This window comes from Rhinolophus ferrumequinum, chromosome X, assembly GCF_004115265.2.
Source record: "Rhinolophus ferrumequinum isolate MPI-CBG mRhiFer1 chromosome X, mRhiFer1_v1.p, whole genome shotgun sequence".
Lineage (NCBI taxonomy): Eukaryota > Metazoa > Chordata > Mammalia > Chiroptera > Rhinolophidae > Rhinolophus > Rhinolophus ferrumequinum.
Window position 1 is genome coordinate 48,564,288 of NC_046284.1, and position 17,405 is coordinate 48,581,692.

Here is a 17,405-nt window from a genome sequence, read left to right on the forward strand (position 1 = left end):
CTACTATCGTGTTTCCCCGAAAATAAGACTAGGTCATATACCGTATTTCTCCGAAAATAAGACTGGGTCTTATATTAATTTTAGCTCCAAAAGACGCATTAGGGCATATTCTCAGGGCATGTCTTATTTTTTCATGTACAACAATCTACATTGATTCAAATAGTCATGCCATCTTCTTCTGGAATATTGTCATAACGTACTAAATGCGTCCATCTGGCTGACAATCTTAACTGGGGCTTACTTTCATGGTAGGTCTTATTTTTGGGGAAACATGGTATGTGGGAAGAGTAGAAAGGCCTTAGGGGGATCCATTCTTGCTACTAACCCTATCAGTAGGCCCTTATGATAAAGTTGTGTCAGGGACAGACAGTATCAATTTTATCCAATTATTGTTCACTCTGTTCTTTATTATGTTGGCTATATCATAAAAAAAGGTGTATGGTGGATGTTAATGTGGTCTTGTGTGCATAGGTGGGTGAAATTGTGAGTTGTGAAGTAGTAGGTAGCTATTCAGAAAAGACTTGAGATGGCATGTTTTTTTTCTTATCACTGACCTAGGTTAGGTATATTACAATCAAATATCCAGATACCAAAGGAGAGTCAGAAGTTACTTTAAGTTGTAAATAGGTAAGAAAATACAAGTTGGAAAGCCTGGTGTCCCAATTAAATGTTTTATTTAAAGTGCTTTCCTAGGAACACTTTCACCTGAGAAAGTCCTTAGCCCAGTTTGCAACCTAATTAATCTATATAATTACTCAGCTAATTTTAGTTCTTAAACAAACCAGAGATGGTAATCAGCAAATTGAGTGGCTCTACAACTTGAATCTGACGGAATGGTCTTCTTTTTATAAGTTTAGTAATATCTGCCTTTCCGCTTCTGTCCATCAGATACAGATTAGATCGGGTTCCCAACAGCAAATTCACTCCTGTTCATATAAAAAAAGAAAAGTGCTATATTAGCTCAGATTACATTTTTATAATTGAATTTATGTTAGTATTGTTAATATTTCTGCTATGCCAATATTCTGATTTATGTAAAGGTGACTTAACATTTCAGTCTAATGTTAACCTCATTCTGTATAACAATAGAATCTCTACCAACAGAACAAAATTTCATTGAAATACATAAAAATATAGGAGATAAACTCTTGGCAATATTCTACTGGCTAGTGTCTATTGTGCCATCTCACAAATAGAACTTTATGCATATATCAGCACCCTTTAGTAGTATCCCAAACTTTATAAAAATCAATCAACTTTTTTGAAAATTACCATTAAACACTGAGGATGTCTAGCATATGCAAAGACTTTGATTCAGTTGATTTCTCATTCCTAACTATAACTAAGGACTTTAATGCTTTAAAAATAATTATATGTAAACTGATTTTAAATTGAGTGATTCAGTGTTCATGAATACATTTAAAAACTTATATTGCTAAATGCCTATGAAATTAATTCCTATTTTTGTGTATTTAAATTCCTACAATCTATTATTTGTCTGCTGGCCCTATTCACTCAAATGTAAGTACTGTTTTAAAAGATCAGAAAGACAGGACTGAAATAGAAGATCAAAGTAAAGTCAGAATATACTTTACGTCACTGTAGGAGTTTCCCCCCATATCCTAAGACACAGGAGAAAATCAGCAAAGTCATGTAAGAGAGAGTACTTCAGTGTCTTCCTTCTACGTGGAGAATGCAGAGGGTGCCAAAAAAATGTATACACACTTTAAGAAAGGAAAAAACTTTATTAAAATTGTAACACTCAATATATACCAATATATAAAAGACGAATACAAGTCATGTATATACATGTTTTTTGGCATCCCAGTATTTGTGCTCTAAGGTTATAAGGAGTAAAGACAAGGGTCTCTGCCTTCATTTTCCCACTCTGTCCTTTACCAGTTCTCTAAGTAACAGCCAATGACAGGTTTATGAACTGTGTATTCCTCCCACAGGGGAAGCAGAGAGGGAGAAGGAAGTGCAGTAAATTTTGACTATAATCTTATTTTTCAAAAGAAATTTTCACAAGTTATAAAAATGAGTTATTGGACATAAACTGGGTAGTTGCCTGACTGAAATGATAATGAAATAAACTTGGCTTTCTTGTAATCTGACACATTACTTTAGCAGAACCTTGAGGATGATGTGTTTTTTCCTAAATTGTTCAATCCATATAACTATAATATCTGCTACACTGCTCTATTTTTAATTTGAATTCTATCCCTTGTTCAATCATACATTAAGTAAAATCTATGAAACTGCAAGTTGGAGGTTGGCATTTACTTTGTATTTCTCTCCTCCTTGTGTTCCTTTATTGTTTCATTTATGACACAGACTGGCTTGAGGTAAAATATTGTCTCAGCACTGCCAATGTTACTATAATTCTTTTGGAACAAAGGATTGAAAATGTCTATCAGAGTTAAGAGATTATAGAAGGAACTTCCTCTGCAAATCCTCAAGATTATTTTAAAATAAGAACCTGCAGAAATCTTTCTTATAATATCTCATTAGGTATTACATGCTGCACATTTCCTTAAATTAAAAAATACTAAGCTCAAATTTTCAAAAATCGTAACTTAGTCCAATTTTATATGTTAGCCCAGTTTAAATTCAGTTAAAAATAAAAATAGAATAAAAGGGGGGAGGGAGCATCAATTTAAACATCAAACTGCCTTCAGTCAAAATAAATCAGCAAAAAAGAGCAAATTAACCACTATAAATACCTATAAATACACACACACACACACACACACACACACACACACACACACACACTTTCTTTTTGGTAATAACGAACAAATGTTTTACAGCTTTGATTTTTCACAACATTGCTACGTAGATAAAATACATTCTTTAAAAGAATGACTCAGTTGTATAAAACCAAACTCACCCCACAAAGAACCACAGCGTATCTCAGAAGAGAATTCCTTTTCATACATGTGGATTAGTGGTTTTTTACATGCAGGAGAGACATACAGTGGGTTAATATTCACTTCAAAGGGTTTCTTAGGTGATTTCTCAGTTACTTCCACTAATCCAGCATATACTGTGAAGAAGTAAGGGAAATATATTTAGAGCAATTACTAGTGTATACACCATATGTGTTGAGTGTTTCCACAAATGAGACACAGCCTAGAAAAATTTCTTTGCCTTTATAGTATTTTAATTTTTTACTGGAGGTATCATTTGTGTAACTCCTAAACCAACAGATAACATAAGTCATGATGGTTAAAATATTTCAGAATATGAATGTATCTCAAGTTACTATGATTAGATTGCAAAAACCACCCAGATGAGGGACTCAATTTCTCAACTGTAGTTCAAAAATGTAGGCGCCATAAAGACTAAGAGTAGATTTTTAAAGCACATATCAATCTGGATTTATGGCAACTATGTATCAGAATGATTTGATTCTTTTCAGATTATGAACCAGTGGTCAAACACTGTATTTAATATGTGAACAAACTGCATTTGGAGGCAATATTAAACACACTTACAGGTGGCACTAGCAAAGTCCGCATTTGCAGCGCTCCCAGAAACGCTGGAAGGAGATGAGTGGCTGGCAGAAGAACCCGATTCTGTTGTTGCTTCTGATATGTCTATACTGTCATTCTTACCATCAGGTGCTGCACCCGCAGCACCTGAGGCAATGACATTTGAGTCCTCACTTCTACCAAGTGACTCCTAAAAATGGAAAATTGATTTTGACTTTATTAGGAGACTAACAGTGAGAGAAATATAATATGCTTAGGGGCCATTTGAAAAATAGAATGAATTTTACTAACAATTGTCACCCCAATAAACTTTAATTTAAAAAAGAGAAAAACAGAACACAAAATTTGTAATATCTATAATTCTGCACCTTATAAAATCCACATTTACCAGATAAACTCAACAATGTTATCAGAAGAGAGAGAAATAATCTATATTGAGACAATTGATGTCAGAGTAGAAATTCAAGGAGCTTAAAGTCCCTAGCTATACAATTTGGGGACCTAACATTTGTGGAATTTTTACTATATACCACGTGTCCTGCTAGGCATCTTATTTACAAATCGTTATCAATCCTTTCAACAACCCAAAAAGTAAGTATAATTATTTCTATTTTATTTATAAAGAAACTAAAGCTTAGCAAAGTTGAATGTATTCAAGGTCATAGAGATAAGTAAGGGAGCCAGAGATTGAAACCAAAGTCTGATTCCAAAGCTTACATTCAGCTATGCTATGCCCGACAACCATTTGAAAATATTAAAAGCACCAGTTTTGGGGTTATCAGTTCCAGTTTGTGAAATGGCAAAACTACTGATGGAAAATCAACTAACACAAACTCAAGAGTGTGAACATGCTTCACTAAAAATGTAGCTGGCTTCCATTAACTTACAGGGAAGAAATTCAAGGATAAAAGCCACAAAATGTGACAGATTTTATGTGGAATGCTATATCCTGTGGAAAAACATACCAACTGTTTTTGGTACGCCTGTCTGTTGATAAGCAATTTGTGTGTGTGTGTGTGTGTGTGTGTGTGTGTGCGTTTCTAAACAGGGATACTTGGCTTTGAGAGAGTTGTGCTGCCCTTTCAAGATTTTTTTTTATGACTTTCCAACCACCAAAGTGCTGTGTGGCAACACGTCCTTTTTAAATTAAAAAGAAAGTAAGATCTAATCATTCTGTAAATGTCAAAAACATTCCTTAAGGTAACTGGAGATACACAGGTGTGCTGTGAAAACTATGTTGGGACATCCTGTTTTAATGTCTTTAATTTAGATAGGTAGGTAGATAGATAATAGATGATAGAAGATGATAGATGATAGATAGATAGATAGATAGATAGATAGATAGATAGATAGATAGATAGATAGATGATAGATAGATAGATACAGACAGACAGAGACAGACATACATTCCCACTAATACTGCTTTCCCATTGGAATCCATCTAGGGAATCTCCTTCTTACCTTTTTTCTTTGTTTTCTCCCTTCATTGATTTCTTCCATAATTATTATGTGCCTATCATAGACCAAACCCTACGCTGGACCCTGAGATTGGATGAGTGGGTAAGGAAAAGTAATCAAGGATAGATTAAACAGTGTTGCTGCCATTTAAAAGTTCACAATCTACTATGACAGAAAAGCAAGTAAACAACCAAACTACAATGTCATAAGCACTAAAATGAAACTATGGGCAACATTCTTGCAAGCACAGAGGAAGGGGTATATAATTATACCTTGGGAAGTCAAAGATATGAATTAGATCATGAAGGATGACTAGTCCACTAAGCAGAGAAGAGGGGAGGGGGCAGCCTTATAGTCAAAGTAAACAGCTTACAACAAGGGCACTAATTCATGAAAGAGAATGGTATCTTCTAAGTCAGTTCGTGTGATAGGATACCAGGCTTGGAAAGTAGATTGGCGTGATGTTTCCTCTGTCTGGAATCTTACCTGTGTTTGCAGATATCCAAATACTCCTCACTTATCAAGAATTAATGCTCCAGAAAATCTTCTCTGTGATAATTCCTATTGATCTAGCATCTGTGAAACTATTTGAGTATTTTTAGACCTATTTCTAAAGCTAGTAAACCTTTTGTAAATGACAAAATCATTATCTAAACATGGTTTGTTACTTAGGTTTTTTTTGTATGTGTTAATAGTACTTTATAAATTAAAATAGAATCTAGCAATTCCATTCTAGCAATTACACATCTAGACATTCCATTCCTAGATATACTCGTATAGCCCAAATAATTGAAAACAGTAACTCAAACAATAGATACTTGTTCACGAATGTTCATAGCAGCATTATCCATGATAGCAAAAAGGTGAAAACAACTCAAGTGTCCATGATCACATGAATGGATAAACAAAATGTGATGTATTCACATAATAGAATGTTATTCAGCCTTAAAATGAAAGAAAATCCTGACACATACTACAACATGGATCAACCTTGAAAATATTATGCTAAATTAAATAAGCCAGACAGAAAAGGACAAATACTGTATGATTCTGCTTATACAAGGTACCTAGACAAAAAGTAGAATAGAGGTTACTAAATATTGGGGAGAGAGATAATAGAGAGTTGACTGTTTAACTGTTTGGGATTATAAAAAATTTCTAAAAATGAATAGTAGTAATAGTTGTACAACATTGTAAATGTATTTAATTTCACTGAATTGTACACTTAAACTAGAAAATCTTATGTAATGTATATTTTACCACAATAAAAATGTCCTAGGAAAAAGGTGTGTGTTAAGAGACACTATCTCAAACATGTGATCTGAATAATAAAGGAAAACAAAGAAGATTGTTTTGTTCCTCAAAGTAAAATAGGAACCATCCAAATGAGAAGATGTAAAGATCTATCTACAGCTATAATTCAAAATATTTAAGACTTCGGGATAAAAGTTTAAAACGTGGAATGGCTGGAAATGTGACATACCACATGAAGAAACACATTCACAACGAGAGGAACCAATTCTTTTCAAATGGTGCATTACCTCTTGTTCGTGTTCGAAGTCCTCAGATGCTGGTCTCTCCAATTCTGGACCGTCTCTCTCTGAGCAATTTTCTCCTTCATTGAGTTCAAGGGCATCACTCTCTTCATTGGTTTCACTGACTCCTCTACCCCCATCGTTCTTTTTGCTTCTTCTTCTGCTTCCTATATTGGCTCTATGTCCTTCTTGGTCTCCAACAGTTGCATTGCCACCACTGACTGCGCATCCTCCATGGCTTCTCCTGGCTCTCGGGCTTCCATAGCTGCTGCAGGTTCCTTCTCCTCCATCACTCTCATCTCTACCGTTTTTCTTCCAGCTCCCACCTCTACCATAGCTTGGCCAGACAACAAGATTCAGTTAATGACTGGGTGAAAGCCATTCAATAAAAAACACAGATTTGAAAGTCATCAAATTAAACAGAATTAGGATGTGTCTTATACACATGTACCATCTCTAAAACATTTTTGCTCTCTGTGAACACTACTTGTATGATAAAGACAAGAAAAATGCCCCTTTGTCCTTTCAACCTTATATATTGAGTTAACACCATATCCATTGTCAATCCCCTGACCACATTTGGATGGCAGATGGGAGTGAATGTGAATCCTTTATTAGGAACACATGTTAGGTTGGCAGCAAGAATATGTATTTTTTCTTAAATAATAGACTATTTCATGCATTAGCAACTTCATAGCCACATGAATGATTAAGCCCATGTTGTTGGCTCAACCACAACATATCTGAATAATTCTTCTTGTAATATATCTAATTTATGCTAATGTTAACATGTGCTTTGATCTTTTAGCACATGTATTGACTGCTTTGCTACAGAATCCCATTGATTGTTCTACTACCACCACGAAGTTCAATAATATAGATCTCATTAAGCTAAGATAGTAATTTAATTAGTTCCTAAGAACACCAAGCTTAAAAAAATTTCTCAGTGATGTTTTGCATAACAGACACCATAAACATGTACCTATTATAATTCTAAAACAGAATTTATTTGGCAATGGAATTCCTGGTAGATTTTTTAGTTTGCAAAAAATAAAAATAAAATGTTGAATGATCTATATTTTGTTCTGTCATGTATATCCCCCCAATAACATTTAAAAACAATATATAGATTTCAAAATTATAGAGCAAACAATTTTCCCGCTGTTAATTATTTTTTCTAAAACTGGAAAATATATTATGTAACTAATCTTCTTTAAGAGCAGTTTAAATACAAACCATGAGCATATGTAAACAAGAACACACTGGCTGTTTAGAGTAGGAGCAAGGGTCTCTCTCTCTCTCTCTCTCTCTCTCTCTCTATATATATATATATATAATATATATAAATAATATATATATATAATATATATAAATAATATATATATAAATATATATATAAAATATACATATATATAATATTTATATATATAAATATTTATATATTTATATATATAAATATATATATATAGTAAATATATATGTGTATATATATGTACACACACACACACACACATATATATATATATATATATATATATATATAATACAGCAGACAACTGTTGGTGTGTCAAAACACTACTTCACTAAATATTATCACTTTGGGCAGCTACTCTATAAGAAGATAAAGTTGAATGAGTACTGAATTTAGTTAACAGCATTTTTCAGAATTCAAAAAATAATGCCATGTTTGTAAGTTGCACCTCAAAAAATATCAAGTGAAAGTCAAGTTAGCGATCATTTTTTTTTTCCAGCAAATTTAGAGATTCTGTTCACAAATACTAGGGCTTCCTCTTACAGTTACTAAGTAGCACACTACTAAATTTGTCACCCTATTTCTCATACTCATTGCAGTTTTACAGGGTAGGCTGATTCAGCAGCATTGATTCTAACAGCAGCACCTAGACAATTTCAGTTCTAAAGAGCCTTACAAATACTTGAATGGCAATAAAATACTATATACAAAAATGCAAAATAAAGTGTTTTGCATTAAAAAATTAAAATATATTATTGAAACTTAACCATATACCACTATGCAAGTGCAATTCATTCACCCTCTTAGTAATACATTTTGAAAGTAAATCAAAGATGCATATAGTGCTGAAATTATAAAACATGGATAGTGCAAGTAATGGATAAAAACCAACCTTGGCCAACTAGTAGCATCATCATGATTATTGCCTTTGTCATCAACAGCCTCATCATTGCCATCGTCACTAGGGTCTTCATCAACATCATTAGCCTGACCAACTTGTATATCCAAGGCATCACTGCCATTGTCATGGCCATAGCTATCTTCATACACATCATCAGAATCATCATCATCACCATCAGTATCAACACCAGCATCATAGACTTTAACATAATCACCATTTTCTTCAGGAGGCTGAATGACAGATGAGGGAGTTAACCAATCATTCCGGAAGATTTCAGAGAGTGCATTATAGCCTTCCCATTCATTTGTCAAGTAAACTGGGGGTGATATTTTTCCTACTTTAAATCCATCTGGAACCTGTGTACAGAAGAAAGGTTAATGTAGTCTCTAGTTGCCTTCCATTTTCTTCTAGATTGGAAAGTTTCCAAGCTGACAATATTTTAAAATATATTTTCAATTGGAATGAAGATAGTAACTCAGCAAATAAAGCCAACATTTTTGTGAAGCTGAAATGCCAAAATCCAAACAGCAGGCTGTGATCATTAATGACTTTCCTGGATCACTCAGAGAAAAATTTACCCACTTTGATTTTTACCCCCACTTGTCTTCTGAGGAATAGACATTTGGTTTTGGTGCTGGAGAGCAGAACAGATAATTTGATGCTCTATAGAAGATACAGTCACTTTTTCCTTTTGTTTTATCCTCTGATATTGGGATTAACATATAGCTCTTAAAATTGATATATTAATTTCCCAGCTCTAGTTTTATGCAATATAGGTTGTTTTAAAGTAACTCAAATACTTATAAGAAGCATATTAATATAAATTCAACTTTAAGTATGTTATGTGTCATATAAGCAACCTTTGGGAAATCTGAAAATGATGTGTGTGGTAAGGTAGGAGTAATTAACAAAAGTAAAATGGAATAATCTAAAAAACACACTGCAAAAAGAACTGGAAGACTTTTTATTTATGCAATCAGACTTTTTATTATGCAATTTTATTTTTCACTATTTTTAAAAATTTTTATGCATTGTCTCATCATCCAAGAAATTATATTAGACAAAAATGGAGCAGCTAGCCTCTACTCCTTAATTTGAGATTAGCTTTCACAAGTAGCTTTTTATCACTCCTCTCTTTAATATGTTCTGACACACGAATATGAAAATAAAATATTTTATGATCAATTAAATGTTTTTTTCCATTTCAAATTTAATTTTTAGATTTCATATTCTGTATACTCACACAGCAATGAAAATCTATCTGTGAAGGATTAATTTAAAATTAAACACTTTAACCCTCTCTTCAAGTAAAGATGAAAATATGTAAAACAAAAGCAACAAAATGAAAAAGAACAGACATAAATGTGTTAAGAGTTAATCTAGAAACCTACATGGACGTCAAGCAGCAACTTCTGATCAATAGTAGAATAAGGCGGTGATGACTGGGACCTTCTCCCAATTACAGGGCTCTCTTCCTCAGAAGATTCTGTGGAATGCCCAGAAAACATTAGTAACAGTGGTGATCACAGCATTGCCTTCATTTTTATAGCGTGCCAGTTCTATCCCTTGGTATTTTTCTTGTAGACTCTTTCCATTCAAGAAATATCACCTGATAAATTCTCATGGAGCCAGAATCCTAGGTTCTATTTTCAGTGGTAGTGACAGGCTCAAGGTTTGTACTGTCTGTAGAACTACATGACTTTTCTGTTTTCAATATTAAGGGTACACTTGCTAAGTATTTCTATTTGTGTAACAAGGTACACAGTGAGATGGGTAGACCCATAGTTCTATTAAAAATATTGATATCAAGAACTGACTCTGGGTGGTGAACACACAATGTAATTTATAGATGATGATGTGATACAGAATTGTACACCTGAAATCTATGTAATTTTACTAACAACTGTCACCCCAATAAATTAAAAAAAAATAAAAAAAGAAAAAAAAATATTTATATCAAGAATAGGAAGGGCTGAGTGGTACCAGTGGCCTCCCATACTAACCAGAAGAAAAAGAGCCCAACAATATATTAGAAGATGATAGATTGGACAAAATTCTCAAGAGGAGAGTTGACTCTGCAATCTTAATCACACAATTTCCACTCGGGGATACAGCCATAAGCATTTCAATACAGGGGAAAAGTGAACTAAAAAGAGACAAAATTGAGCTCTTTTTATGAAACAGGGAACCTTTCTATAGGGGCATTGTGCAATAGAACTTTCTGCAGCAATAGAAATGTTCTGTATCTTTACTGTCCAATACAGTAGCAACTAGCCACACATGACTATTAAGTAGAAATCTATGTAATTTTACTAACAATTGTCACCCCGATAAATTAAAAAAAAGTAGTGTGCCTGAGGGGTTGATTTCATAATTTTATTTAAATTTTATTTTAGTTTTAATTTTAATAGCCACACATGGCTAGTTGCTATCACAATGCACAACTCAATTTTATAGTGTAAATACTTCCATTAAAAGTGCAAATTTGTCTGGATGGGAAGTTTTGGATTTTTGATGTTAAGATTTGTGTTAAGTAAGTAACACCTGGGATTAAAATGCAGTGGGAATACTTAGGGTAAAATATTAGTAGATCTGGGTGAGTGTACTTAGAAAAAGCTTCACTAAGGCGACAGGTCCCTGTTCACTGTTTTTGTGTGCTTGGATTTTAAAAATAAATAGTACTATCCCTCTTTTATTTGTATAGCGTTGGTAGATAGTCAAAGTATAGGGACTACAAATCCAGAATGCATGTATTTGGATACACTGCTATCATTTGAGAATATTACACTGCACACATCCTGCAATTCGTGTCCATGTCTTCTGGCACTATTGTACTTTTTAAATTAAATTTATTGGGGTGATAATGGTTAGTAAAATTACGTAGGTTTCAAGTGTACATTTCTTTTTTTTAAATTTATTTTTAATTTATTGGGGTGACAATTGTTAGTATAATTACATAGATTTCAGGTGTGCAATTCTGTATCACATCATCTATAAATCCCATTGTGTGTTCACCACCCAGAGTCAGTTCTCCTTCCATCACCATATATTTGATCCCCTTTACCCTCATCTACCACCCCCTCCCCCCTTTCCCTCTGGTAACCACTAAACTATTGTCTGTGTCTATGAGTTCTTGTTTGTCTTGTTCCTTTGTTGCTTTCAGTTTTATATCCCACATATGAGTGAAGTCATGTGGTTCTGGATTTTTTTTGTCTGACTTGTACTTTTGCAGTTTCTTATCTTTCTGCAGGAAACCATTTTCTCTCAAATCTCTTGGTGTGTTATTAGGCTAAATAAGAAGATTGGGTGACTGTTTGAGATTTGGGGGCAAATTTATGGTAAGGTGCTCTGATTTCCTGCATGATGAAGTATGCAATCTCATGGGAAACTTCAAATGGTCTATGTAGCACACATAACAAATAATAGAATTTTAGAACTGCAAAGATCTTTAGCTAATATCTCCACAGATGCTATCCATCCCATGCTCCCTCTCACTGCTGTTCATGACTGCTTTGGGGCCTAATCCAGAATTTGCTTATTAAAAAAAAAAAAGCAATGTGAACAAACCTTAAATTTTTAGTTGTTTGCCCAGTATTAGAGAAATTGCCTCAGGTAAAATTCTTAATGCGATTCTTCACGCAGGCTTATCTTATTTCTCACAAGATAATATTTCTGCAGGAGGGGACACTACTATTTAAAAGAATTTTGCCATTATCTAAGTCTCCTAAGAAGAATGGGGTTTTTAACCTCAGGTCTGTCAATATGTGATTTTTACATCTATACTTTCTTTTTTATTAACACTTAAATAAAATTACTATTAATTATTAATTAACAATCTATTGTTTACTAATTGTTATTTAGTTTATATATAGTACACCTATATATTTTATTACTATAATTTTAATTAAAATCTGTATGCTACATTTTTACAGAGACTTGGGGACTTTGCTCTTTTATTCTTGCTTAACATACTTGGATTGTTTAAAAGTAGGTAACATCAGATTGTATGATCCAATGCACAACTTTTGGCTTTGTTTATCCAATATTTCACAAATCTATACTTTAAACTCTCTCAAATCATGTCATAAAATAAAACATTTGTTTGAAATTAATATCACAATTAGTTAAGCTATATTCTGCGATTTTATTAATTTTTTCATGTATTTTGAGTAAAAACATCAATTTGGAACATTTAGAAATGTTTGTGAGATACTGTATATCTTTTATTTCAGGAGGTTAAATAACAAACTGATAAATAAAACACATGCTTACAAGTACTTCATCTAAAATTTCAACATTCTAAACACAGACTATAAATTTTAGCCCATTGGAGCAGCTTCTCCCTGGTTCCTTTCCCATATTTTTCACACATTATGGAAACTAAAGCTGACACACCCCACCTCCCTAGACACATTCCTAGCTACTACTCAACTGAAAGAAGAAACTTCAGAAAAATTATTTTCCATTTCTCATAGGTCACCAGTGACCACTGAATTGCCAAATCCAGTGGCCTACTGATTTTAATCTTACTTGGCCTCCCTGACACTTTTGAATAATTCCTTGTTGAAATTTTTTCTTGACTTCTAATATAAATTGTGAAACATTAACTCCACGTTTTGACTGTTTGTGCTTTTAATCACCTGATGTTGCTGAACAATTCTGAGGATTTTGCGAACTCTTTTGTCTGGTGTCAGTAGGCTTCTGAGCTTGTTCCAAAGGAGACCGCTGAGGAACACTAATGAAAAGACAGAAAAGAATGTGTCATGTCCTAACATTCATGTACAACTCAACATCAAGGCCAACAAAAAGTTTTAAGTATATAGGTATATATCAAACTGAAAAAAAAGTAGAACTTAAGTAATATTTTCCAATTTCCATTTTCCCCATAGCTGCTATTTTATCTAGAACAAAGAAACAATTTCCAAAATATGAAAATGTATTTCCATATAGTACCGTGTTTCCCTGAAAATAAGACCTAACCGTAAAATAAGCCCTAGCATGATTTTTCAGGATGACAGACCCTGGACATAAGCCCTAATGCATCTTTTGGAGCAAAAATTAATATAAGACCTGATCTTATTTTCGGGGAAACATGGTATAAGTTTCTTTCACATATCTTATTTATTTCTAAAAATTCTTATAAACTTTCTTTAATCTAATATTCAGACATTATTATTACCTGGATTACACAGCAGTAAACAATTTTATAGCAATGTGAGGATTTCTACATGATAAAAGAGTTAAGTAATTGTTATGTCAGATATTCCACTACTATTATCCTGATTTCAAATGCTTGGAATCCATATTTCTTTAATGTTCTATTCCTGATATTTATAGATACTTGGATGGACAGATAGATAGAACACTTTAGTTTTTACTATTCAAATTCAGGGACTATTTAGATTTTTTTTTGACCAGTGCTGCTAAATTTTATAGTTTCTTTAGAATTTCTGTGTAGGAAGGATGATGGTTATTGACTTAGGCTTGGAACAGACAAGAGTCTTTTCTATGACATAAAATTTCAGGGAAAGACTCAAGTTGCATTTAAATCAATTTTGTAAATTTAACCATATTTAAAGTTAACATATTTGCTAGTCATAAATTCAAAAATCCTTTGGTGACATGGTCAACAAATTCCAGTTTAATAGCAATATCATTTTTTATATATTGGGTTTTATTGAAGTCATACCTCATGATACCAAAAACAGATACACAAAACTAAACTGGTATTGTCCCTTTGTGGTCAGAATGACCATGACAACTCATTCATTGAATTCAGAGGAAGAGGAAGTCCCCAATCTTGTTTTCAAATTTTCCAAAATTTCTACACACCATTTAAATCTAAGGACATAAATATATGGACTTTTAAAATATATCACATTAAGAATATGTGTACTACATACTATCAACTCTAAGCCAGTTGGCCATACAGCCCAGTATCTTGAATATAGTAATTACTCAATAAATATTCACTAAATAACTGTGAATGAATATAGCCTACGTTCTATTCATTATTAATTGGGGCTGGGAGTATGATTTTCAAGGAAAATCTACATAAAAATTTAGCTTTTAAATATAAGACATTGCATTCAACATCAAAAATATGAACCATAATCTCTGAAAATTACTGAAGATCACCAATATTACAGAGATAAATATAAAATGACTGGTACAAACTATCACTGATATAATATTTAGCTTTAGGTTTGATTTCCCCTATAGGTCATTTCAGTCTTGCACATTCTGTGGCATTAGCTTCTGAGGTTAGGGATTACTTTTGTGTGTGTTTTATCATGTATTGCATGACAAAATGTGTAGGTGAAGTACATGATACACATGAAATCACACATCTTTTTATTGTAAATTACTATTTGAAAGCTGTTAAAGAATTCATTGTTGTTTCTTTTATTAAATAGTGGATTTTACCATCTAATCATCAAAGTAAATGACACTAAGATTGCACATGTCCGAAAGTGAAAGATCTAGTTAATAATGGATTGTTGCAATTAAGGTTTTAAATTTGGGCCATTGGTGACAATGTTGTTATTAATATTTTAATTTTGACTTTACACAGAATTTAGTGTCAAATAAATAAGCTTTAAGTTTCCATGTGATAGTAAACTATGAGTAATTTGAATATAAAAATTAAAGTCAAATACCTTGAAGAGAACTTGACGTGGTGTGCACGATCCTGGTTGTAAGACAGAGAAGTAGATCTTTCTTGGACCTCAAAGACACAATGTGATACTTCTATAGAATTCTCCATCGTAAATCATTTTGAGTTATTAATATATGGGAAAATGCCTTTCTTCAGATAGAGATATTTTCTTAAAAACACAACTTATAAAATCTGATTTTTATAAATACGAGGTCTGACAATTAAGTTTGAGAAGTCATCCTAGAAAAAGTGCTACATACCTCATTGCTGAATATCACTATGGTCACCTTTGAAGTACTCCCCTTGGGAAGCTATGCACTGAAGCCAGAGCCTAGTCCACCCTTCAAAGCAATTTTGGAACTCTCTTTCTGGAATGGCCATCAGAGCTGTTGTCCTATTACCCTTGATGTCCTGAATATCATCAAAATGTCTTCCTTTCAATAATTCCTCTATCTTCGGGTAAAGAAGGAAGTCATTAAGGGCCAGATCAGGTGAGTAGGGAGTGTGTTCCAATACAGTTAATTGTTTACTGGCTAAAAAGTCCCTCACAGTCATTGCTGTGTGAGCTGGTGCATTGTTGTAATGCAAGAGCCATGAATTGTTGGTGAAAAGTTCAGGTCATTTTCGTCTAACTTTTTCATGCAGCCTTTTCAGCACTTCCAAATAGTAAGCCTGCTTAACTGTTTGTCCATTTGGTACAAATTCATAATGAATAATCCCTCAGATATCAAAAAAGTTTAGCAACATTGTTTTGACTTGATTTGGACTGATGGAACGTTTTTGGTCGTAGAGAACTGGCTGACTTCCATTGTGCACTTTGACGCTTTGTTTCAGGGTCATGTTGACACACCCATATTTCATCACCAGTGATAACATGGCCCAAAACATCGTCTTGTCTCTCCAAAAGGTCTTGGGAAACTTCGACACTCCTTTACTTTTGTTCATAGGTGAGCTCCTTTGGGACCATTTTTGCACACACCTTTCTCATGCCAAGAATTTTAGTTAAGATTTTCCTAACTGTTGCTCTATCAGTGTTTACTTGTTTTGCTATGCTTCTCACAGTCAGCCGACGATTTTGGTGCTTGATTCGATGAATTTCTGCAATGTTTTGATCAGTTCTGCTCGTTACTGGCCGCCCTGACCTCTCTTCATCAGTGATGCGTTCTCTCCCTTCAGAAAAACATTTAATCCATCTGTACACTGCCGTTTTCTTCATAGCATTATCCTCATAAACTTGGACTAACATGTCCCTGATTTCACTCCCACTCTTGCCAAGTTTAACAAGAAATTTAATGTTTGTTCGTTGCTCTAAATCAAGTTCAGACATTCTTACAATGGCACACAAAAACACGCAACAACAATAATGAATGCCACTCAGCAAGACACCACCACACGTTGACACGAACACAGCTATGAGACACTGATATATCAAGGTTATGAAACCTTACAGAGCTGTGTGCACAGTGCTGCCAATGTAAGTGCACGGTGGAAAGTTCGCAAACTTAATTGTCATACCTCATAGATCATATTTTCATAATTACTTACAGTATTAGAACTGCTTAACCATAAGTTCTAATGATATCCTTGAATTTTAATATAATAACAGATTCTGGAGATCATATAACCAAACACTCTCATTTTATTGAGGAATCTGTAGCCCAGAGAGGGAAAATTACTTTCTAATGAATTTTACATCAAGTCAAAGAATATCTATAATGAAAATGTAGGGCTCTCACCTGCTAATTTAATGTTCTTTTTATGTTTTCATATTCCTTTTTATGTCAAGTCCAAACATCTCACTCAGAATTTAATTTCAAACTTCTCTTTCACTTACCCTTTTTAGCTAACTCTAGATTTTCAAAAGGTGTAATACATACATATACACATCATTAAAATCCCTCAAGAGTAAAAAATGTCCCATCTTTAAGAAAGTATTTTTCACTTTACAACTTGACAGTAATGTCACAGTGTTCCAAATATTTTTTCCATTTTAAATAAATTAATCTGAATTTTATTAATTATTCGTTCATGTAAAACAGGAAAACACTTGAAAAAGAGCCCATATAATAGGTAAGTTTCCATCAGTGGGGCACGTTTATTTTCTGAT

The 17,405-nt window shown here is 33.3% G+C and overlaps 1 protein-coding gene across 1 annotated transcript in view; it reads right to left on the reverse strand.

The window, feature by feature from the left end:
• Positions 1-17,405, reverse strand: part of NRK (Nik related kinase) — a 180,149-nt gene that overhangs the window by 23,305 nt on the left and 139,439 nt on the right. Inside the window, exons 15-22 of the mRNA XM_033113197.1 lie at positions 15,300-15,367; positions 13,281-13,375; positions 10,032-10,126; positions 8,632-8,996; positions 6,494-6,824; positions 3,498-3,684; positions 2,891-3,046; positions 783-926 (exon numbers count right to left, since the gene is read on the reverse strand). Coding sequence (XP_032969088.1) covers positions 783-926; positions 2,891-3,046; positions 3,498-3,684; positions 6,494-6,824; positions 8,632-8,996; positions 10,032-10,126; positions 13,281-13,375; positions 15,300-15,367 — 1,441 coding nt within the window. The remainder of the gene's footprint in view (positions 1-782; positions 927-2,890; positions 3,047-3,497; positions 3,685-6,493; positions 6,825-8,631; positions 8,997-10,031; positions 10,127-13,280; positions 13,376-15,299; positions 15,368-17,405) is intronic.